This window comes from Girardinichthys multiradiatus, chromosome 2 (assembly GCF_021462225.1).
Source record: "Girardinichthys multiradiatus isolate DD_20200921_A chromosome 2, DD_fGirMul_XY1, whole genome shotgun sequence".
NCBI classification, from domain to species: domain Eukaryota; kingdom Metazoa; phylum Chordata; class Actinopteri; order Cyprinodontiformes; family Goodeidae; genus Girardinichthys; species Girardinichthys multiradiatus.
The window spans coordinates 37028876-37053049 of record NC_061795.1 but is presented as its reverse complement, the minus strand read 5'-3'; the positions used below and the strand labels follow the sequence as shown (position 1 = coordinate 37053049).

At 40.4% G+C, this 24174-nt stretch overlaps 1 protein-coding gene across 2 annotated transcripts in view; it reads left to right on the top strand.

The window, feature by feature from the left end:
* b4galnt4a (beta-1,4-N-acetyl-galactosaminyl transferase 4a) overlaps positions 1 to 24174 on the top strand; it is a 209526-nt gene that overhangs the window by 92112 nt on the left and 93240 nt on the right. The window contains exon 1 of one of the 2 annotated variants that reach the window (XM_047345068.1): positions 1577 to 1716. The exons of the other annotated variant lie outside the window; for it this stretch is intronic. Within the exon in view, the coding sequence (XP_047201024.1) occupies positions 1711 to 1716 (6 nt within the window). The 5' untranslated portion in view covers positions 1577 to 1710. Of the gene's footprint in view, positions 1 to 1576; positions 1717 to 24174 lie in introns of those variants that run through there. 2 annotated transcript variants of the gene reach the window in all.

The window sequence follows — 24174 nt, the reverse complement described above, 5'->3', positions numbered from 1 at the left end:
CCAGTTTTATTACTGGAGTTTTTCCACTGAGTTCTCGCCTCAGAGTTTTATGACTCTTTTTTTGAGTATTGGGGCAATCAGCTGGTAGTGGCTAAGGGCTCGGCTCCACCGTTCCACCAGCTGATCGCTGCATTCAAGACATCAGCACACCAGGAGGGCTCCACTTTCCAAGTTAACCCAAATTGCACATTTTGTCCATAAAACTGCTGAGAAATTATTTTCCTGAATTATGATTTTTAATTAAAATTTTTGATATATACTAATTAATCAATAATCATAATCCTTACATTTGACAAGCATATTCTAATATGCATGAGCTTAACATAACAGACCTTACATTGTTAGACTTTCATTTAAATCCTCAATGCTATGTTGTAAATGGCATAGTGTAATAGAAGAAATCACGGCTTTCATCATAGCTCCCATCTGCAACAGAGTAACACCCTCTAACTTCTTTGCAAATCTGCCTTTCTTTAATGGCATAGAAAGATATTATGTTATAAGTACATAATGCTTTGGCATAACCCAGCTAAAATATTGAAAAATATCACCACATGAGTAGTGCTTCTCTTACACAGTATGTATACTCCACATATATGCCACTACTACAAAATTGAAACAGCTGTGACTCAAATATCTCTGCAATGACCGAATAATGACTTAATCTATGAGATCGTTGTATAAGATTAATTACTCAATCTCATACAATGATATGCTGTCTACACCGATGAATATTCACTCACCTCGGCATGCCAAATACTTGAAACTGAAAGCAAAACTGACAGCATGGCCTAGTTTCTGGTTAATTCGGCTAATAATTATTTCACCACTTGGGAGCATTCTAGATGGGTAAAATAAGTGAGACAGTGGCATCATGGCAAAAGTGATATAACTAGTGTTACGACCCCACTCGGTCTAGGGGGGAGGGGGAAGTAAACATTCAACCAGGTGTTATTCGTTTTGTGAAAGAAAGAGTAATTTATTTCTTGTTAGTTCAGTTTCCGTTATTTTTTTAACAAAACAAACAAAAGGAGGGTACTTAAAGTACAAACCGTTTGAAAATAAAATGGGGTAAAACCCAAAATACACACTAACCATAAATTTAAACAAAATATCCAACAACCAGTATTTTAACACAAAATAATCTCTCAAAAGGAGGGATAAGCTAACTCAACAATTACTTAAAGCAAAGAGTCCCAGCTAACAACAAAACAAACAATCAATTCAAGATAAAGCTTAAGAAGCTTTAGATAAACTCCTCAGAGTCAAGGGGGAAAAGTATTCACAACAAAGCAAACAAGCTGATCAGCAAACAGGTAAGCAAACAAAATAAAACAAGCTTCCCAACGAGCAGGTAAGCATACAAAAATAACCAAGCTTCAAAGTTTCACAACACCAAAGTCAGAAATGGCGAGCTGTTGTGTCCAAATCACAGCTGCCTTTAGTGGCAGGTGCAGAGAGTTTATATAATGTAGTCCCTTCAATGATTGGCGGCGAATTCGGAAGAACCAGGAAATTAATAGTCCAACATGAACTCCCGGAAACGTCCAGCAGGAGGAGTGCAGAGCGCGCAGGGAGATCCAAGTCCGTCAGGAACAGCGAAGAAGAGTGTATCCAGCGAAGAAGAAATCCGTTCCCATCAGAAACAGCAGTACCGATAGCACGGAGGAAAACGGTGCTTTTCAGCGACATCGGCTGGCCAGTCTGTTGATGAAGGTACAAAACAAACACACATACGGCCACCAGCCGTAATAACTGGTCTTTACGCAACAGAACACTGTGAATTCTACATCACTGATCCCAATACACAAACACTATTCAGAACAAAAACATTAAAAGTGTCACACATACTTCAAAGGCGCGACAGGGTGTTCTATAAAACAGTTTTCACAAAACTTTTTTATTTGTAAGAAACTAATTGTGTCTTGCATTTGGATATTTAGTAGTGTTTTTACTACTTGATTGTAGGTCCTTAGTATTTTGGCAACTGACTTGTCCTAACAAAATCTGCAGTATGCTTCATGTTGAGACCCATGTAGCATGGGTCAAAAAATCAGCATACATTGCAAAAGAGGAAACAGTAATAGCAGCTTAACTGAGCTTCTTTGGCAACCCTGTTAAGTCAAATTTGTTTCACACCAGTTGTAATTGGTATGAACTGACTTTGACCAGATTTGAACTTACAATAAACAGAGGGGGCGGTGTCAGTCTAAAGCGGAAATTGTATGTAGAGATAGCACCATTAATTGATGCTTGAAGTGCTAGCTTTGTACATTTGATATGCATATGTTGGAGTGGTTTCTGATCCACTTATCCAAAAAGGTATCGACATATGAGGGAAAAGATATTTAGCACAATAGTGGGTGTTGTTTTTCTACAGATCAAAAAGTTTGTATCTGACTAAAAATCCATCATTGTGGCACATGATAGCCTCTTATTTGCATTAAAATTTGCTGTATGAGCTTTACCTTTTAGTTTTCTATTTTCCCCTCCTTCAGCATTTTTTTCCCCATGAAACTGAATCTATTTGATTTTTATCAAGCTATAGATACATTTCTTAGAAATCTGACAGCAAGTTGGTTATGCAACTTCAGTGTCAATGTATGCTGCAGGAAAGGCCAGAACGGTTTGTGTGCTTTCTAGTGGATGGATCTCGTCTCTTGTTTACCCCTTTTGTTAAACAAATCTATTGTGCTCCACCAAAAAACCTACTTTAGCTCCCATTTTAGAAATCTCTACAATGAAAGCAAAATGGCTTAGAGAAAAACAAACAGAAAATCCCTCAAGGTGGTTCTCAGTGAAGATAATAGTCCGGGAAAAAAATGGAACTACCTCATTGCAATTACACCGCATGGGGCAGTCGGGTTCAGACAGCAGGGATACTCAGTACAAATGCCCTCTTACATTTAGGAGAAATATTTTGCTGTACCCAGCTCTGTTAAAATTTAATTAAACAACCACAGGAGAAGACCTGCAACACCTCAGTGTGAGCAAGGCTGTGGGTTTCTGATAAAAGCGCTGGTACATTCATCTTGCGGCTCTTTTATTTGTTGTTGGAGGTAAAGAGAAAATTGTGGCATAATTGAAGAAACACTGAGAACGTTTGGCAGGAAGCAAATAAAGATGTTTAAGGGTACATGGAGTAGGGGTACATGGAGTAGGCAGACCAAAGGGAGGACATGATTTGATAGAAGGAAACAAGGAAAAATCAGAAGTACCTATGGGTAAGAAGGTAAGGAGCTCATCCATAGTTTTTTCAGAGGATGTAATTGTGTTCCTCTGTGGACGGCAAATGTTTGCTGTGCACCTTTCCTTTCTTTGCCTGCAGATAGCTAAAATTACAGCTTAAGTAGTTGACAGTGTCTGTGTCATGCTTGGCAATTACAGAAACTGCTTTGACAGTGTGTGTGCTGCAGTTGTTTGTGAGCATACCACCCCCATCGGACCCTCCAGGTGGTTTTCAGTTATTTTCTGACAGGCGGACAGCTTGGCATTTAGGCTGTTTAATGCAAGGTGTGTTTTTTGTCCTTACGCCATTTGGTGCATAAATATTCATATGTTTATGGTGATGTGAAAGGTTAGGTCTGTGTGCGGATCTGTTGTTAATTATGTAGAAGGTTTTTTTTCTTTGCTCTGCATTCTCCTCCTCACCTGTCAGTTGCAGGTTGCTCAGGTTGCTTCTATACGTCTAACCCTGATGACAGGAAGCAACAATGGGGGCAGAAGAGAAGAGCTGAAGATGAGAAAAAAGCAAGTGAGCAGAAGAAAACCAAAAAACATCTCTAACTCATTAAAAACAATTGAAGGAAAGGGAATTGTGACATTTATCTTGTTAAACCATATTTTGCTTGTCAGTCATCAAAAAGAACATACAATGATGTTGAATTTTAAGATGTTTGTGAATTAACTTTTTTAATTGTTTGCATTACCAAGGTTAGGTGTCCTAAACTATAAAGGAGTAACAGTATATTCAGGTTTATTTAAAGATAATATAGTGTATGTACACAAGAAAACATTTATACATTGTAAATGAATGATGGCGCCGCAGATGGTCGCCTCGGCGTGTTGGTGCGCATTGTTTTGTTTTGTTTTTTGCTTTAAAACGGTCTTCTGTGATGGTACCCGGAGCTCTCTCACCAGAGAAGAACTCATGAACATCAGGGCTACTACACCAGAGGAGTTATTTCCAACTGTTCTGCCTACTGCTCTGGAACTTTTGGACATTCTGGTCAAAGGTGCGCTCACCTTTGTTCACGCGGTGAAACGCCGGAAGAGAGGGAAACGGGCTGGGGTGCTGGTACGACTTCGCCAGCGTGGACTACGAACACCGTTACCTGGAATATTTCTCTCTAACGTGCGCTCACTTCCCAACAAAATTGAGGAACTACAACTGCTGTTGGGGAAAAACAGGGACTTTTATTCATCGGCAGTTTTGTGCATCACAGAGACGTAGCTGTGTGGATTAATACCGGACTCTGCGCTGCAGCTGGCAGGATTCCAGCTCTACAGAGCGGACAGAGACACGGAACTCTCCGGCAAAGCGAAAGGTGGAGGAATCTGTTTTTACCTCAACAGTGGTTGGTGCAACGACGTGACAGTGATTCAGCAGCACTGTTCTCCAGACCTGGAAGCCTTCATCATAGACTGTAAGCCTTTCTATTCCCCCCGTGAGTTCGCTTCGTTCATCCTGGTCGGTGTTTACATCCCGCCGCAAGCTAACGTGCAGGTTGCACAGCGCATGCTCGCCGACCAGATACTGAGTGTGGAGCGGACCAACCCGGACTCTTTAGTAATCGTCGTTGGCGACTTTAACAAAGGTAATCTGACCCACGAACTCTCCAAATATAGACAGTTTATAAAATGTCCGACCAGAGAGGACAACATTCTGGATCACTGTTACACCACCATCAGAGACGCTTATCACGCCGTCCCACGTGCTGCACTGGGCAAATCTGACCACATCATGGTCCACCTGATTCCTGCATACAGGCAGAAACTAAAGCTCTGCAAACTTGTTGTGAGGACGACAAGGAAGTGGAGCAGTGAGGCTGTGGAGAATCTCCAGGCGTGTTTAGGCTGTACAGACTGGGATGTGTTCAGGACTACTACCAACAGTCTGGACGAGTACACAGAGGCTGTGACTTCCTACATCAGCTTCTGTGAGGACAGCTGTGTACCATCATGCACCAGGGTGAGTTACAACAACGACAAACCCTGATTCACAGCTAAACTCAGAAGGTTAAGACTGGATAAGGAAAAGGCCTTCAGGAGTGGGGACAAAGACATATACAGAGAGGCAAAGTACAAGTTTGGCAAGGCAGTGAAAGAGGCCAAACGACTGTACTCTGAGAAGCTCCAAAACCAGTTCTCAGCCAACGACTCTGCGTCTGTCTGGAAAGGGCTCAAGCAAATCACCAACTACAAGCCGAAAGCCCCCCACTCCATCAACGACCGACGCCTCGCCAACGACCTGAACGAGTTCTACTGCCGCTTTGAAAGACAAAGGGACAGTCCTGCAACCATCCCCCACGACACCCCCCAACAGCTGCAGCCACAATCCACCACCCCCACCTCCCCAACCTCAAGAGGGGCCTTGGCACCTCCAACCCCCACCCTGAAGTTCCCCCCCACCAGCCCCCTACCCACGCCGAGGACGGCTCTTTCCATCCAGGAGAGGGACGTCAACAAACTCTTCAGGAGACAGAACCCCCGGAAAGCTGCTGGTCGGGATTCTGTCTCACCAGCCAGCCTGAAGCACTGCGCTGATCAGCTGTCTCCAGTCTTCACAGTCATTTTTAACACCTCACTGGAGACATGTCATGTGCCAGCCTGCTTCAAGTCCTCCACCATCGTCCCTGTTCCCAAGACGCCAAGGACCACAGGGCTTAATGACTTCAGACCCGTCGCCCTGACCTCTGTGGTGATGAAGTCCTTTGAGCGCCTTGTGCTCTCACACCTAAAAGACATCACCGACCCCCTCCTGGACCCCCTGCAGTTTGCCTACAGAGCCAACAGGTCTGTAGATGATGCAGTCAACCTAGCCCTTCACTTCATCCTCTGGCACCTGGACTCCACAGGAACCTATGCCAGGATCCTGTTTGTGGATTTCAGCTCTGCCTTCAACACCATCGTCCCAGTTCTGCTACAGGAGAAGCTCTCCCAGCTGAGTGTGCCCGACTCCACCTGCAGGTGGATCACTGACTTCCTGTCTGACAAGAAGCAGCGCGTGAGGCTGGGGAAGCACGTCTCTGACTCCCTGACCATCAGCACCGGTTCCCCCCAAGGCTGTGTTCTCTCTCCTCTGCTCTTCTCCCTGTACACCAACAGCTGCACCTCCAGTCACCAGTCTGTCAAGCTTCTGAAGTTTGCGGACGACACCACCCTGATCGGACTCATCTGATGGTGACGAGTCTGCGTACAGATGGGAGGTGGACCATCTGTTGGACTGGTGCAGCCAGAACAGCCTTGAGCTCAACGCTCTAAAGACAGTAGAGATGGTTGTGGACTTCAGGCAGAACCCAGCCCCACCTGCCCCCATCACCCTCTATGACTCCACAATTGACACTGTGGAATCTTTCCGCTTCCTGGGAACCATCATCTCCCAGGATCTCAAGTGGGAGCCAAACATCAGCTCCCTCATCAAGAAAGCCCAGCAGAGGATGTTCTTCCTGCGGCAGCTGAAGAAATTCAACCTGCCAAAGACTATGATGGTGCACTTCTACACAGCCATCATTGAGTCTATCCTCACCTCCTCCATCACCATCTGGTACGCCGCTGCTACAGCCAAGGATAAGGGCAGGCTGCAGCGTGTCATTCGGTCTGCTGAGAAGGTGATTGGCTGCAGTCTACTGTCGCTCCAGGAACTGTACACCTCCAGGACCCTGAAGCGGGCAGGGAAGATTCTGGCTGATCCCTCCCACCCTGGTCACAGACTCTTTGAGACTCTCCCCTCTGGCAGGAGGCTGCGGTCCATCCGGACCAAAACCTCACGCCACAAGAACAGTTTTTTCCCATCTGCCACCAGCCTGGTTAACAAAGCCCGGAAACCACCCTGACACTCTCCCTTTCCCCCACACCCCCCTTTTTTTGCTGACAGGACACCTGTAACCTGTAACTCTATGAGTTACATTAACGCTCAGCATGGACTCCTGCTTTATTTGCACTGCCATACTTGCACAATGATCACCTGCACTGTTGTATTGCTCTTGCATCTTATACTGCTCTATATTTACTTTCACTCACTTAAAACTGTGCACATATATTTATATTATATTGTAGATATGTTTATACTGTTTAATTTGTGCTGTATTGCACCGACTACGCCAAAACAAATTCCTTGTATGTCCAAAAACGTATTTGGTAATAAAGCTTTTCTGATTCTGATTCTGATTCTGAAATATGTTTGTAAAGATTTTGCATTTAGAAAAGTTCTGTTGCCAAACAAATACTATTTTAAATTAGGAAAATAGCATAATTAGTACTTATTAGCCTAAGCCCAATTTGGCTTCCCAATTAAGCTAGGACTATTAACCTTTTTTCTAAGATTTGTGATAGTTTCAGAATTTCTTTTAAAAATCATTATTACAGCTTTGTTCTAGTGTATATTACTGTCATCATTACTTAAAATAGTAATGCAGTTCCCTCTGTTAAAACAAAAATGCAAAATTGCTTGTAAAAATAGTTCAGAAATACAATGTTGAATACACTCCATATTGCCAAAGGTATTTGCTCATCCTTTCAAATAATTGAATTTAGGATTTCCAGACACTTCCATAGCCACGGGTCTGTAAAATCAAGCACCTGGGCATGCAGACTGCTTCTGCAAACACTTTTTGATTAATTAGGTCGCTCTCAGGAGCTCAGGAAATTCCAGCTGGTTGGATGCCACTTGTGCAATAAGTCAAAATGTCCTCGCTACTAAGTATTCTGCAGTCAACTCTGAGTAGTACTGTCACAAAATGGAAGTGAGTTGAAACAACAGCAACTCAGTCATGAAGTGGTTGGCCACCTAAAATCACAGAGCAGGGTCAGTGGATGTTGTGGCATGCAGTGCACAGAGGTTCTGCAGAGTCAATAGCTGCACAGCTCCTAACCTTTTCAGATTAGCTCAAGAACAATGAGTAGAAAGCTTCATAGTATGGGTTTTACCAAGTGTAATGCAAGGCATCGAATGGAGTGATGTAAAGAATGCATTCACTAGACTCAGGAGCAGCGGAGACATGTTCTCTTGAGTGATGAATCACTGTCTTGCAATCCAATGGACTAGTTTAGGTTTGGCAGTTAATAGTAGAATGGGACCAGCCTGACAGCATTGTGTAAAGTTTTGTTTAAAATGAATTGTGGTGTTAGACTCTTTGTTAGGACTTGGGCTTATCCCCTTAGTTCCACTGAAATGAACTCTTATGGTTTTATCACACCAAGAAATTGAACCATTTTAAGCTCCCTTCATTTTCCAACATGACAGTGTACCGAGGCACAAAGCAAGGTAAATAAAGACATAATCGAGTTCATTTTGGAAGAACCTGACCGGCCTGCACAAAGTACTGACCTCAACCTATTAGAATATCTTAGAGGATGAATTAAAGTACAGATTGAGCCAGGCCTTCTTATCCAGCATGTCTGACTTTACAAATACCGTTTTGGAAGTGTGGCCAGAAACTCCCATAAATATGCTTGTGGAAAGACCACCCGTAACAGTTTTAGCTGTTATTTCAGTGGGCCAACATCATATTAAAGCCATATGGTTAGGCAATGGGATATCACGCAATTCATACACGGCAAAGGCTGAAGAGCAAATACTTAATAGTGATAATGTATATAGAGTGAGTCCATAAAGCCAGTTTGTATTTTTACATGAGACAAATTTGAGTTGTTGGTATAAAAATAAAAACAAAATACTCTTTGTTTTTTACCAGACAGAATCTGTAAAGTCAAAAGGGCAGTTAGAGGGCAGAAAAAATACCTTCCAAATGAGGTTGCTGACATAACAGGGTGAGAAGGCTACGATAAGAGTGTGAAGATATTTTACAAGCATCCCAAGAGAAAGGGCTGCTCCATTGTCTTTCACCTGACAGAGATTTTAATCATAGTTGCAATTTTACAACACCCTATAAACTGCAGCAGCCAGACCTCATAGTTAACCTCCAATTTCATTCAAGGCTGTAAATATGGCTGCCTTGCTTCGCTCTGGCCTTGCTGATAGTTTATGTGAGGATGCCCTGAGTGTGTTGATGGCAACAGGAGACTTCCCCTGGAAATAATGAGGAGCATCGAGCATGAAGTGACTAGTAAACAGACATATGTTTGCTCGTCAAGCACACTAAACGCCAGTGCATAAGCTGTGGCCTGATGATTGAGAGCTTTCTGCCCTATTGGAGTATTATGCTTCCTCACGTAATCTGTAAATGGAACTACTGAGATTAGTGTCACAGCATAATTGCTGGGCTTCCCATTTAGATCTGAGCTGTGACATATCACAATTTTCTCCAGGTAGCCATTACATTTTGCTTCTCAAATGTTTTCAGCAGCTGAAAATGATACTTGGTGGGTGATTCATGGTGACTCAGTGGCTTTAACTCTGACATTTGATGAGGTTTTGTCCTGCAAAATGATTGGATCCGCAGCAGGTCATTTGGAAAGTGATCTGCTATGAGGCAATTGGGACAGTAGAGTGTTCTTCGCCTGCTTGGCTGAACTCTTGTTGCCTTCCTTTTCTGCCTGTTTTTACCAGGGATGCATCATCCCCTCTTTCAAAGAAATGTATTATTAAAGGACTTCATTATTAACTATTAGGTAATATCTATTTTATCACTTTGACAATCTCCACAGAGCTGTTTAAAGTTAAGTTTTATGTTTCTTTTTAAATACCTGTTCTGCACCGAGAAGGCACATTCATCTTGGCACTTCAAATATAAAACAATCATACATACTGTCTCACAATCAAACATAATTGGCATGTGATCAATAAATATGTTAGAGAGTATTTGTTTAGAATATAGTATATGCTCAGCACACAACCTAAAATTCTATTCGCAATGGGTAAGTGTAGTTTCTCAATATGCACCCTGCCATTCTTTACACATCTCCTGCTTAAAGTGAAACTCGAAAGCATAACCCCGTCCCCAAACAGATTTTGAAAAATGCCACCAAAGTAGGCAGTGCCAAGAGACACTGAGGGGCGTGGCCGAGCGTTAGAATGAATGGAAGGGGTTAAGCGGAGGTGTGGTCGGGAGGACGAGGGAAAGTGGCAGCTTGCCTAATTTGGCATATTGAAGCATGAAGAGTGAGCAGGGCGGAGCTGGTAGTTTCGCCACGGATAGATCTTTCGAGGTGGAGGAATTTTCACCCCCCTTCATCACCTTAGGTTAAGGGAGGCTTAATGGAGCCCAGCAGGCCTGAGCCTTATCAGTCTGACCCACTGGCTCAAGGTGCTGATTCAGCGATTCCCAAAGCCAGTGCTGCCAAGGCAGTGGAGGACAGAAGGAGGGTGCGGGTCTGAGTGAGATTGTTTTATACCCGAACACTGGGCTGTGAGGTAGACATGTACCATTAGGTACCATTTGAACCAATAGGAAAATTCAACTGGAGTAGCCACCAATTAACCCAAAGAGGGTTGCACTAAGACGGTTTTAGTACAGATACTGCAGAATTAAACAGGTTTACGTGAAAATGTAAAAAAAAAATTGCACAGTAACATAAATACTTTTTTTGAAGATAAACTCTATGAATTATAAGGCCCAATTCATAGAGTTTATCTTCAAAAAAAGTTGATTTGGGGTTTAGTTACTCTTTAATATAAAAACAAATTTATATTGGATAACTATCACCCACACACACGTCTTTATTATCTATTGATTACTGATTTTAAAGGGTGTCCTTAGTGTAGGTGGTTGCTGCTTACTTACAGTTTTTAGACCTTAGAAATATGTTTGCCTTTAGCTATACTTATAGCCTACAGAAAAATCTCCACAACCTTGTTATCTTATATAATCGTTTTTAAAGATTAAAAAGTTCCCACATTATTAAAAATAAAGTTAGTTTATATACAAGATTTCTCGTTCAAATGATCAAAAGTGTTAGATAGATACCTGGGGTGATTCATTTAAAACTTTTGAACGCACTTCTCTGCAAGCAGCATTGCACATTCCTTTAAAAATGAATGTATTCCTTTAAATTTACAGAACTTTTTTCAGCCCTTACCAGTTAATAAGTGTCTACAGCTCCACCCACGGTGAATCCTTGCCTGTTGTTTTTCAAGCTTGCGGGTGTTGACAGCTCAGTTATAGCAGGCTATTTAAGGATTCAGTCCAGAATTATTTTTCCTCGGGGTGTTACAGGACTTTCACTCTTTGTCACCATCACCTCTCAGACATTTTTTTTTCAGCTCGGTGTTGATTCACAGAGGAACAGAGCAAAGCCGTTGGCCTCCAGATTAACTCCAGGGCAGGGTTCCAGCGGTCGGGTGTGCGCTGTTGTGTACTGTGCTGTTCACAACAAGATGCCAACAAAGTGGAAGTATGTTACTTAAGATGAACAATGTTTTAAGCCTTTGCTGTAAAAACACACAAGCAGACATGCTTTAGGGCTGCCATTTAGCTCAAATGGTTTAGCAGAGACTAAAACCCTTGATGCATTCATCCCGGGTTTGAGTCCTGATCAGTTTCTGAGCTTCATGTCATTCCACTCCCTCAGCCTGCTCTTTCTGTCTTTTAATGTTGATTAAAGGCCATTGGTTGCTAAAAATGTTATTATAAATGTTGGGTAGAATATTCACATTTTAGATTTGTATAGCTGTTCAATTCTGGTCTTGAGGCATTTCACACAATTTGAATCCTTTGCATCCCATATAGAGAAGGAAAATGGTGTGGGATCAGCCTCCATTCTTTGAAACAATGAATAAAATGTTCCACTGGATTTTCTAAGGTGAATACTTAAGGTCAGTGGCAGAGGTTCGTCCTGTAACCGGTGGATTGCCGGTTCAAACCCCTTCTCTGTCTGACTTAGTTGTTGTGTCCTTGGGCAAGACATTTCACCCTCCTTGCCTGCTGATGGTGGTCAGAGGGCTTGGTGGCTTCTTGTATGGCAGCCTTACTTCTGTCAGTCTGTCCCTGGGCAGCTGTGGCTACATTGTAGTCTACCACTGTCAGTGTGTGTATGAATGAGTGATTGTAGTGCAAAGCGCTTAAATTTGTGTTATCAAAGCTATACATTGTGATGTCAGAAATTTAAAAGTCAGACATTTGTGAAAAAAAAGCCAGAAGTCATTAGAAGATTAAAGTGGTAAAATTATGAGATGCACATCTGGATATTTTACCCCGGTGTAAGTGGTACACCCGGACTGTTTTCCTGTTTTAGAACAACATCTCCCGTGTACACACTCACCATGAATGCCCTCGAACGGGATTTGGAAAACACGCCTGAGACGTTGAGGAAGAAGCTGAAACATGGCTGCGTCAACGTTTTTTGTGAGATGGACCTTTGAGTTTATTTTGGTCAGCGGTGATTTTGACCCTAAAACTTCTCTATAGATGCCCTTTGTGCTCAGCCAGTTTCTTATTGCTGTATCGTGAACACTGACAATCACAGAAAAAAGCGAGGCCTGAAGTGGCTTACATATTGTTCTGTTTTTTTTTTTGTGACATCCTGGGTGAGTTGTTGAGTCCCTCTTGGAGTATGCATTGCAGGACTCAAACTCCTGGGAAAGGTTACAACTGTTCTGTTTTCTCGATTCCTGGATGATGACTCTCACTTTCTCTGCCTAATTCATGTTGTCAGACAGATTCTGTTTAAGTGCTTTCTTGATTCAACAGTTCTGGCTGTAATCAGGATGTGCCTGTATCTGTTGTTGCTGATCCCCCTCCTTTGTCCTAGCAACTGTGTTAATATCCTCCCCATCACTGCCTGACAAATCTCCTTATAAATCATCATAATATCTGAATTACTGCTACCACAGGAGTCTTCCTTACTTTCTGGATAGTGGAAAGTTATTCAGCACTTGTGTTTGCCTCCAAGCCTGAGTCCTAGATGCAACAACGTCAGTCTTAGTTAGCCTACAGTTCATATCTGGCTGTCTGTGTAAGTTTCTTTCTGAGTACGTTTAGAGGACAGCTTTTTCAGACAATGATGTGGTAGTGAGAGTCAGCATGATAGAGGTGTGTATTCTAACAATGCATGTATGTTTGCCAGATGAATTGAACAATGTCAGGCTTGTTTCTGTTTGACAATGGGAAATGAAAATCATGCACACCTCCCTTTTTGCTGCTCCATTTAGACACAATGGCCTGATTAACAAAAGAGAAGAGGAGGGGATGCTGGAAATCACTTCACAGAAATACTGAAACCTCATCCTGCTCTCCTCGTCGTTCAAGCCAAATCTCCTTCTACTCAGGAATTTTGGTTGACAAGAAACAGATAAGGAAGCGGCACCTTGTCTGGATAGTTGGATGGATGTATGGATGGATTGATGAGAGTAATTGAAATAAAAATCGCAATGTGGGCATGTTGTGTTTCCATGGGTCTCGGGGAGAGCTGGAGGCACTTTATTTGCATTCCTGTGGGAACATTTCTTGCTTTCATCACTTCAGTGTTTGCCAGACTTTGTGCAAATGCCATATCTCTGAAGAGTTGGAGAGGATTTTGTGATTTGCTTCATTTTCCAGTGTTTTCTTACAGGGTTTGCCATAGGTGTCAACTTCTAAGTTTTACTTATTTGCTTTTAGTTTAATGAAAGTGGCCTCAAACATTAGGGGAATAATAAATCAGTGACAGAGATACAGAATATATAAAAAAAATGTATTCTATTAATATTGCTTCATTTACTCATTTGAGTATGTGTTACACTGTACTGTCTGTTCCAGTAAAGCAGCCTGTGGGTCTTACTTCTCATCGATCCCTGCTGCTCTCATGCCTATGAGGCAGAAGGCAAGCCCTTGGCGCCATTTGATTGATTTCTCTGGATATTTGATCGATTCAGCAACACTGATCATCCTGGTGGCCTCTTCACAGCAATGATTTTATCTACTGTCAGCATTGCCCTGCCATCTTCTTCTGTAAATCATCATAGGTGATATGTTTGGGTTATCATTAATGTGTGTTCTTCCCTTGACCAAATCAGAGTCCACTTTTGTTTTACTGGTTCTTCTGAAATCCTTTTCTCTCCTTGGGCAGGATCTATTTTCAAAAACATCTTTCCTTCCAATAAATGTTTTATTTGGCCTTTTTCTGAGGTCTTGCCTGCATTTGGGTCCACTTCAACTACACTATAAAAATATTTGTGATAGACCAACACAAAGTAGTTCATCCTCAGCAAGTGAGACAACATTGGAAATAACTGCAGAACCTGATTTGTGTTTGGACTGTTTTGGTCCTGTGGAGCTTCCTGAGTTATCGGAAATATTAGCTTCATCTAAACCTTCAACTTGTATGTTAGACCCAATCCCAACCAAATAATTTAAGGAAGTGCTCCCTCTGAATATCAGCCCCATTTTAGGTATGATTAACCTATCCTTAGTAAATGGATATGTACCACAGGCTTTTAAGGTAGTTGTAATTAAATCTTTACTTAAGAAACCTTCGCTTGATCGAGGTGACTTGAAAAATTACAGACCTATATCCAATCTTCCATTCTGATCTAAAATTCTTGAGAAAATAGTTGCTAATCAAATGTGTGAACATTAACACAGCAATGACCTGTTTGAAGATTTTCAGTCAGGTTTCAGAGCTCATCATAGCACTGAAACAGCTCTGCTGAGAGTCACTAATGATATTCTTATGGCCTCAGATAATGGACTTGTGTCTGTACTTGTCCTTTTAGATCTCAGTGCTGCATTTGATACAGTCGATCACAATATTCTCTTAGAAAGGCTGGAATATGCTGTAGGGATCGGGGGAACAGCGCTAGGCTGGTTTAAATCTTATTTGTCTGACATATTCCAGTTTGTTCATGTAAATGATAAATCATCTTCAAACTCCAGGGTTAATTGTGGAGTACCACAGGGTTGAGTACTTTTACAATTCTCTTTACTATATATATGCTTCCAATAGGTAAAATTATCAGGCAGCATAGGATAAATTTTCACTGTTACGCTGATGATATTCAGCTTTACTTATCCATAAATCCTGATGAACCCAACCAGTTAGACAGACTACAAGCATGTCTTGAAGATATAAAAACTTGGATGACTTTAAATTGTTTGCTTCCAAATTCAGACAAGACAGAAGTTGTCGTCTTTGGACCAGAGTCTTTAAAAAATAAACTGCTTAGTCAATCACTTAACTTGGATGGCATTAAATTGACCTCTAATTGACCGATAATAAAGTAAAAAATGTTGGTGTTATTTTTGACCAGGACATGTCATTTAAATCCCATATTAAACAGGTTTCTAGGATTTCCTTCTTTCACCACTGGACAATTGCCAAAATTAGAAATATCCTATCCAGGAGTGAGGCTGAAAAACTAGTCCATTCATTTGTTACTTCAAGGCTGGACTATTGTAATTCTTTACTATCAGGATGTCCACAAAATGGAGTTAAAAGCCTTCAGCTGATTCAAAATGCTGCAGGAAGAGTTCTGATGAAAATTAAAAAGAGAGATCATATTTCTCCTATTTTAGCTTGCCTTCATTGGCTCCCTGTTAAATCCAGAATAGAATTTAAAATTCTCCTCCTCACATATAAAGCCCTTAATGATTTAGTTCCATCATACATCAGAGATCTGATTGTTCCATATGTTCCTAACAGAGCACTTCGTTCTCAGACTGCAGGTTTACTGATGGTTCCTAGAGTCTCTAGAAGTAGAATGGGAGGCAGATCCTTTAGTTATCAGGCTCCTCTCCTGTGGAACCAGCTCCCAGCTTTAGTCTGTGAGGCAGACACCCTGTCTACTTTTAAGGATAGGCTTAAAACTTTCCTTTTTGATTAAGCTTATAGTTAGAGTGACTTAGGTTATCCTGAGCTATCTTCCTTATTTTTACCTCCGCCTTCCTCCCTCCCATTGGATGGAGTAAGGGGGAGTCAGGTTTAGCCTAAACCGGCTCAGTTATGGTTGAGGTGCAAACACACCCTCGATTTCTGCTACCTGAATGACCCCTTCTATTTTCCAATGGTTATAATCAGTCTGACAGAGAGAAGTATCCCGATCCTTATGGTTTTTAGTATAACAATGGCCATCAGTGGGCTCTAGATGGACAAACTTTATCAGTTTATTATTTTACTTAGTGCCCCTACACATGGCCCGTTCTGGGGTGGTCGGGCTCTGGCACTCGGTGGTTTGGTCTGGCCTCCCCGGCGGCCCTGCGCCGTTCTGGACCCTTTGTGGGATGCCTTGAGACGACATTGTTGTAAATAAGCGCTATATAAATAAATAAACTAAACTGAAACTATCTGTGTAGTTATACTGCTATAGGCTTAGGCTGCTGGAGGACATAATGACCACTTTCACTCTCTTTGCTACATTTTCACACTACTCTCCAATTTTGCATTATTTGCTGTTATTTCAGCTTTTAACTTTGTTCTCGCTATTCTCTTCCTAGAAGCTACACCTGGCCTGACTCTGTGTCTACCTGTGACACCTTTCTGGAAAGGGGCATCATCCAAGCTTCTGCTTGCCACAACTTAATGCTCACCCTCTACCGATGATCCACATGGCCCTGTCTTTCAGTGTTTAACCCTTTCTCTCTCCTAGACATGGCGATTGACTGAGCTTTTACTGTAACAAACTCTATGTGCTCTCTTTCAGACTCTAATCTTGAAAAAGGGCTCAGAGTTTATCTGTTCTTTCTTTCTAAGTGAAACGACTAAAGGAGCTACGTCCATTAACATTTACTTTTCCTTCCCATAGAAAGTACTCCTGGATCAGTGCTTCTGTGTTCTTTTTGTGTCTCTGCTCTGTTCTCTCAAACCCCCAGTCGGTCATGGCAGATGGCCGCTCACACTGAGCCTGGTTCTGCTGGAGGTTTCTTGTTAAAAGGGAGTTTGTCCTCTCCGCTGTCGCTACATGCATGCTCAGTATGAGGGATTGCTGTCCACTGTCTCTACATGCTCATCCGGAAGGAGGGAATGCTGCAAGTCACTGACTGGATGCAATCTGCTGGGTTTCCTTAGATAGAAAAACTTTTTATCCAATTTGAATAAAAAGCTAACTCCGACTGCACTGTTCAATTGTTAGGATTAATTGGAATGTATGTACCTGACTTTTGTGAAGTGCCTTGAGACGACATGTGTTGTAAATTGGTGCTATATAAATAAACTGAATTGAATTGAATAAAATGATGCTAACCAGTGTTTAAAGCAATTCTAGTTTGATACAAGGAACAATAGAAATAAAATTACTGTTAAAGATTACTGCATTACACAGCAAGGAAACGGTGGCTCAGTGAAATGAGTGGTCATCTTGCAATTCTAAGGGTTGTGGGTTCCAGCTTCCTCTTGCCACATGTCGATGTGCCCCTGGGCAGGGCACTTAACCTCACTTAACTACTGTTCTGCGTAATGGTGAATGAATGTGTGCATGTCAGTGAGTGTGTCTGTGTGAATGTGGCTCTAGTGTGTGACTGGAAAGGTGCTATATAAATTCAGTCTATTTACAATTTTCCATTCAAAGTAGCATAAATGCTGCAGTTCCATCTGTTTGGCTGTAACTGCCGATATATTCTAATTTCATCTCTATTTGTGTCTCTACAACATTTCTTTACTAACCATCCTTCCATCTGCATAATCTCTCTGTATGCGGAAAGGCTTACTATCTCCTATTACTTTCACATGTCATATTTTAAAAAGTCCTATAAATTAAATCATAAGACTTTAATATCTTTCTAATTATAACCTGTTCAGTCACAGATCACATGGCTCCGATTACCCAAAATCTCAATCTAAGCTTGACCTTTAGAAGTTATTGCAAGATACTTAATGATCACAACCCATTTAAGAGCTTTTTTAGGCATGCCACATACCAGATAATATATTGCACCCTTTGTGCTGCGATGATAAGCTACATTAAGATTAAATATTGACTGTGAAAGCGCTGAGATAAAGAAAAGAAGGTAATTATTCTTCTTGTTCTGAGTTAATAGCCCAAATAGGCACTCCAAACAGTCTATAAATCTGCTGACTCTGGTGGACAGTTTTGTTCTGTTATTGTCAGGATATCAATTTCTCTAAATGTCTTGCTGGATTTATTCTGTCATTAAGCAACCAACTGCTTGGATTTATCTCACATCGAAGTTTACTGGTATATTGACAAGCAAGTCAATGCTCCTGGCTGGGAGGCATGGTTGCATCCAAAAGGGCTATTTTGGACTCTTGTGAGATGGCACATGGCAGCAGAAAACCAATTCTTATTGGCTTTTTCAATTTGCTCCAACTCGGAGAGGAACAACACAGTGTTAATTGCAACTACTGAATCAATGGTGTCATTTCAGTAGGAGTCTACCCTGTCTCTATTGCACACTTGTTGATACTGTAAAATCAGATTATTTTTTCAGCCACTGTAGAACATGACAAGATTTGTATCATAGACTGAAAAGTGTTGTGCAAACCTCACTCAGAGAAAAACTGAATTAATCCATCTTAATATTTGAACACTATTTTAATCATTTACTAAATTTACGGCTCCATAAAATTGTTAATTTTACAGAAATAGATGAATATTGGTTAATGTCTTGTCGAAATTAGTGTATTAATTGTGTCACTGCTTGAATTTTGCATTATGCTTTCAGGAAGTTTTTGAGTTCTCTATACTGACAATTTGAAGTCAGACTGTCTCAGTGTTTGGGGGGGGCAATTGAAAAATTACATTGCAACTTAGAAATACCATATATTCAGCAAGATACGACCCACTGATTCAGAATTTAAACAGGTTGTATGGAAATCTTGCAGCAATAACCTAGTAATAATATTGCTTAATCTTATGCTACACCAAGCAGATTCTCTGTCTGCACTGATGAAGATTTACTCACCTCAGCATGCCAAAATGCTTCGAGTGGCTGATATTGTCAGGGACCTGCCCTGAATTTCTGAGTAATTTGATGAACAATTATTTGACCACTTGGATGCAGTCATGGACTGTTCAAAACACATTTGAAGTTTTAACCGGAGATGTTTAAACAATCATTTTGTTTGTTAAAAAAACCCAAATAAAAGTAATTTACTCGCTGTGCAGTAATACAGGGAGTATTGTTCATGCAAGTATTCTTAGAAAACAAAATTTGCATTGAATGAAAAAGGAGTCGAAAAAGTAATTTATAAAAATTAACATACCAAACATGGAAAATAACATGTGACAAAAGAAAGTTTAAAAGTGTAGCATGTACCCTTAAGTTGTACTAGAAAGCATGAACATAAAAAGGCATTTTGAAGAATTTGGTGGATCAGTTATTTGTGACTTAATAGCGTTTCTATCACACGAATATGTTTTAATTTAAGCATTCCCTTGTAGCTTTAGCTGTGTGTTTGTGGCTTTGTGTTTGTCCTGTTGGGAGGTGAACCTTAGCCCCAGGCTTAAGTATTTTGCAGCCTCTAGCAGTTTTTTTCTTTCAAAATTGATCTGTGTTTAGCTCCATTAGCTTTTACAGCACTGACACAGCATGATACTGCCGCCACTATGTTCCAGTGAGAATGTGGTGTGTTAAGGATGGTGTGCAGTGTTAGTTATCCCTACACAATTTGGGATATTGTTTTATAACTTTTCCACAACTTTATCTTTGATCTGTCTGCTGTGTTCCTTGAACAAACATTTGATGCCTTCAAGCAACATCTCTATTTATATTATATTTAAGATTAAATTGCAGACTTTTTAAAATTAAGGGGCTGTTTAAATCAATAGGCTGCACACATTTTTTAAGGAATTGAAAATGTATGCCTGCCACACTTTTCAAATTGTAGTATAAACAAAAAAATTTATCTTGTATCATTTTCTTTCTATTTAACAAGTATGTGCTACTTTGTGTTGGTTAATCACATGAAATCTCAAATAAAATCAAGATGGTTTGAAGCTGTAATATAGCAGAAAGTGAAAAAGTTCAAGGGCTATAAATACATTTGCTAGGCACTGTAAATATTTAAATGGCGTGTAACACAACTAGACCTAGAATTTAGAGCTATATCAAGGTTGAGCAGAAAGAAACTGACACACAGAAAAAGAAGAGAAATTTGACCTCGACATGATGGGTGTGAGATTAGACAAAAAGGTTATGTGACAGACACTCAGAGTGAGATTAAAAGAGTTGACCCTGAGCAATCACCTTGACATAGCCAATCATCGTTGTTCTCAGAAAGAAACTACTCTGCAAAAAATCAATAAAATTTCAAGATGCAATAGTTTTATTTCTTCGCCGAACAAGAAAACATATCGAACACAGACAATATTTGTCATGACATGTATTAAAAACCATAAAATTGTTTGTGTGTGTGTGTGTGTGTGCGTGTGTCTGTATTTAGTATAAGAGAGCAAACTCCGATAATGTCTGGGTTTCTATGCACAATATAATAGGTGTTGTTTTCTGTTGGTGAAGAACTGAGTTTTACACCCCTGATCTGACAGCATGCTTGCAGGTAGATGAAATTACAACCCACACACCTGGTTCACATTGATAGGAGCTGCAGAGCAATGTGGGCGCACTGTAACAAAAAAAGAGGCAGATGCAGTGTTCTGGAAACTGCCATAAATTACCTTCTCGCCTCCCTGCAGGTGTCCAAGATTTGGTCAGTTGAACGAATGTATGGATGGCTACACAAATGGAAATAAAGCATAAAGGAGAACGGAGAAATCACCAAGTGAGCATGACATTTAAGATGTACAAACAAAGGCCTGAAGACAAATGAGCAGCTTGGGACTGTGTATGTGTATGGGAGAGAGGGACGCGGTGGCAACCAATTCATTCATTGTTCTTCTCTTGCTGCTATGCATCTCTACTAAAATGTGTAGACATCAGTGAATACCTGTGCCACCAAGCTGGTTATGAGTTGTTTTTTTGTGTGTGGGTGCAGGTGTCAAGAAGGATAAATGACACAAAGTGAAACTGAGGCAGGAAAAAAGAAAAACAGTAATCCAAGAAAACATTTGCGATTATTGCCTGTGTAGCATGTTTTAAACGTAGGTGGCAAATGTCTGGTTCACACACTACATGGTGTCTGTGAAAGCAAACTAATAAGGCTACAGCAGGATAAAATATAAGGTCATTATATGTGCTTGTCTCCTGTTGATCCAAATACCAGATTACATCCCTGGATTTTTGCAGTTATTCAACCTAACTTTTGGAGTCAAATAATAAACCTTTGTGATTTGGTTACATTCTCTTTGATATTTCTGATAAATGTAGCAGCAGTTTACAGAGTAAATCTATGTGAAGGCGCTGGGGCTAAACGGTGGCAGCTGGTTGCTGTGATGTGACTCCAGGGCTACAGTGGGCCGACAGCGAATTTAAATTTGAAGCAGCAGGGGCAATTTTAATTACCCTTTCTCCATCTTTGCTGCCTTGGTGACAATGTGGCATCCCTATCCTTGCAGACTCATCTGCAAGGATAGGGATGGGAAACTGAGTCTGCTGACATCAAGACCAGATCAACAGCTAGACCTGAGATCTCTAAACAGGTGTGCAGTAAAGGAGCGTGTTAAGCAGACATTGGTCTTGACATTAATAAAAAGGGCTGTTTCTCTATGCTGCCCTCAGTTGTTTTTAGCAGAACAGGCAGGACTACATTGAGAGGAAGAAGCTTCAGGGACAGAGAAAAAGAAAAAAAAAAAGGTTCCAGGCTTTTAATCTTTATTGGTTCAGCATTTAAAATAAATCTTAATACTGAAATCTCTTAGGTTAAAGATACATGTCTTTCAAAGCCAACACAAGTCTAGGAAATAATCATAAAATATATTAAATAGATTTAGTGCAGCTGAAATGGGCCCAAATGTGAAGGAATCAGTCTGAAAACTTCTGTTGGTTGGAGCTGATCATGAAATTTAAAGGAAGGAAAAGCAAAACTGAGATATAAAAAGGAAAATAAACAAAGCAGAGTGGCCATGAGGTATGGTGACACTTTTATCCTTTAGCTGTCGTCTCTTGTTTCCTCATCTTTGCTGGCAAATTAAAATGATAAAAATTAAATAGTTGCAAAACAATTCAGCTTTTCTTAACCTGTTTGTCTATTTTCTTTGTGTTTTATTACCTGGAAATTCTTATGTTTTAAATGTGACTACATTGACATTTTCCTACTCTTTGAACCACACACTTTATTGTATCTTACTTGGATTTTATCGATTGACCAACACAAAGTAGTGTTTAATTGTGAAACACAATGAAAATGAAACATAGTTTAAAATTATTTTATTACAAAGTAATACTAAAACGATTTCAGGTATTTGTATTTTGCATCTGTAATTGATACTCTGTTGAACAAACGTTCACTACATTGCCTTAACAGTTTAACGGTTTGTCTCTTAGGGTATCTCTACAAACTTTACTTATTAAGGAAAGTTTTAAAGCTTTTACTAAAATGTTTGCCCAGTGTCTATCCTTCATTGCAGGAATAGCTCAAGCTCAGTCAGATTGGATGCAGTGGGTCTGTAAACATAAATGTTCAGGTCTCACAAGCAATTCTTAGTTGGATGTAGGTCTGAACTTTAACTGGGTAATTCTAACACATAACTATGCTTTGAATATATGTTTGGGGTTGTTGTCCTGCTGGAAGATGAACCAGTCTTACCCCAGTCTTAAATCTTTTCGTGTGTCGAACAGGTTTTCTATAAATATTGCCCTGTACTTAGTTCCATCCAACTGCCTATCAGTTCCAGCTTTCCTATCAGTGGAAAAGACAATCATCGCCACAACATGACAATGCCATCACCAAAGTTCAGCCTTCGTCATATGTTACCAGAATACCTTCCTCCCATTTTTGCTGTGTTGCATAGATGGTTTATGGCAGATAGGATTTCTTATAGCTTTCTTTTAACAATGGCTTTCCTTGCCATCTTTGTCATTTTGGGTTAATGGCCATGTCAGACTCATTCCATTTTCAGATGATAGGCTGAACACTGCCCTATGAGATGTTGAAGCCTTGTTTTACAACCAAAACATGCTTTAAACTTCACCACAACTTTATTCCAGACCTGTCTGGAGTTTTTCTTAGTCTCCCTTGGGTGATTTGTCCTTAGTGTAGTCTAACATATTATGTGTTATTTATACTAAGATTGAATTGCACCCACGTAGAATGTATTTACTAGTTAGGTGACTTCCGAAGGGAATTAATTATAATAGATTTTATTTAGGGGTTTTAGAGTCAAGGGGACTGAATTAATATGCATGTCACAGTTTGTGGCTATTTACTTGTAATAATGAATTAAATCATTTCCATCCACTTCACAAACCTACATAAAGTACCATTAAAATCCAGTGAGGTTTCTGGGGGTAATGTTGAAAATGGGAACAAGGTTAAAGGGACATGACAACTTTTGCGAAGCATTCTTTGATCTAAATGTGCCTTTCTGTGCCATGAAATATGTATCTTTTCCCAGAAAAGCACTGAAAACATAAAGAAAACTCTATTTGTCAGTAGGAAACAGCGCAAAGAGCTGGAAAATTGCCTGTGGAAGACAGAAGGAGAAGACTGCTGTAGGCAGACAGAATTAAGTTGTGTTGATCAGCAGAAATGTCACTGCAGAAATCAGACATAGATTCTGCATGTAAAATGTGCTGTAACCCACATTTTAAAGTCAGCTGTCTCGTTAGCTCCAAGTTCCAAATGCAATAATTTTGCTTGTGTTATACAACAGATCATTTCAGACTACCACACCATCCTACATTTCACCTGAACTGTTTGTATCTTGTACTTTTTTAGCATAGAGTCAAAACAGCTTTTGATTCTGTTTTATGTATCTGGAGAATTTTAGAAAACCAGTTTGCTATGACTATGTACACAACTACAGTATATCTATGGCACATTTCTGACTGGTTTGAAACAGGTAGATCAACTTTATTGTGAATTTTTTTTTAACTTAAGATGCTACAGTCGCTGATTTTTTTTCTTGGTTGACTGTGGTCAATGATCAGGTCAAATACTGAAAAGGCTGATTTTGTTCTTTTACTTTCATTAAATGCATCCAAACTAAGAACACACCATTTTAGGTCTAGGTCTCATAAACCAACAGCATGTATTTTGTTGTACTTTGTTTTTGTTTAATAAATAATG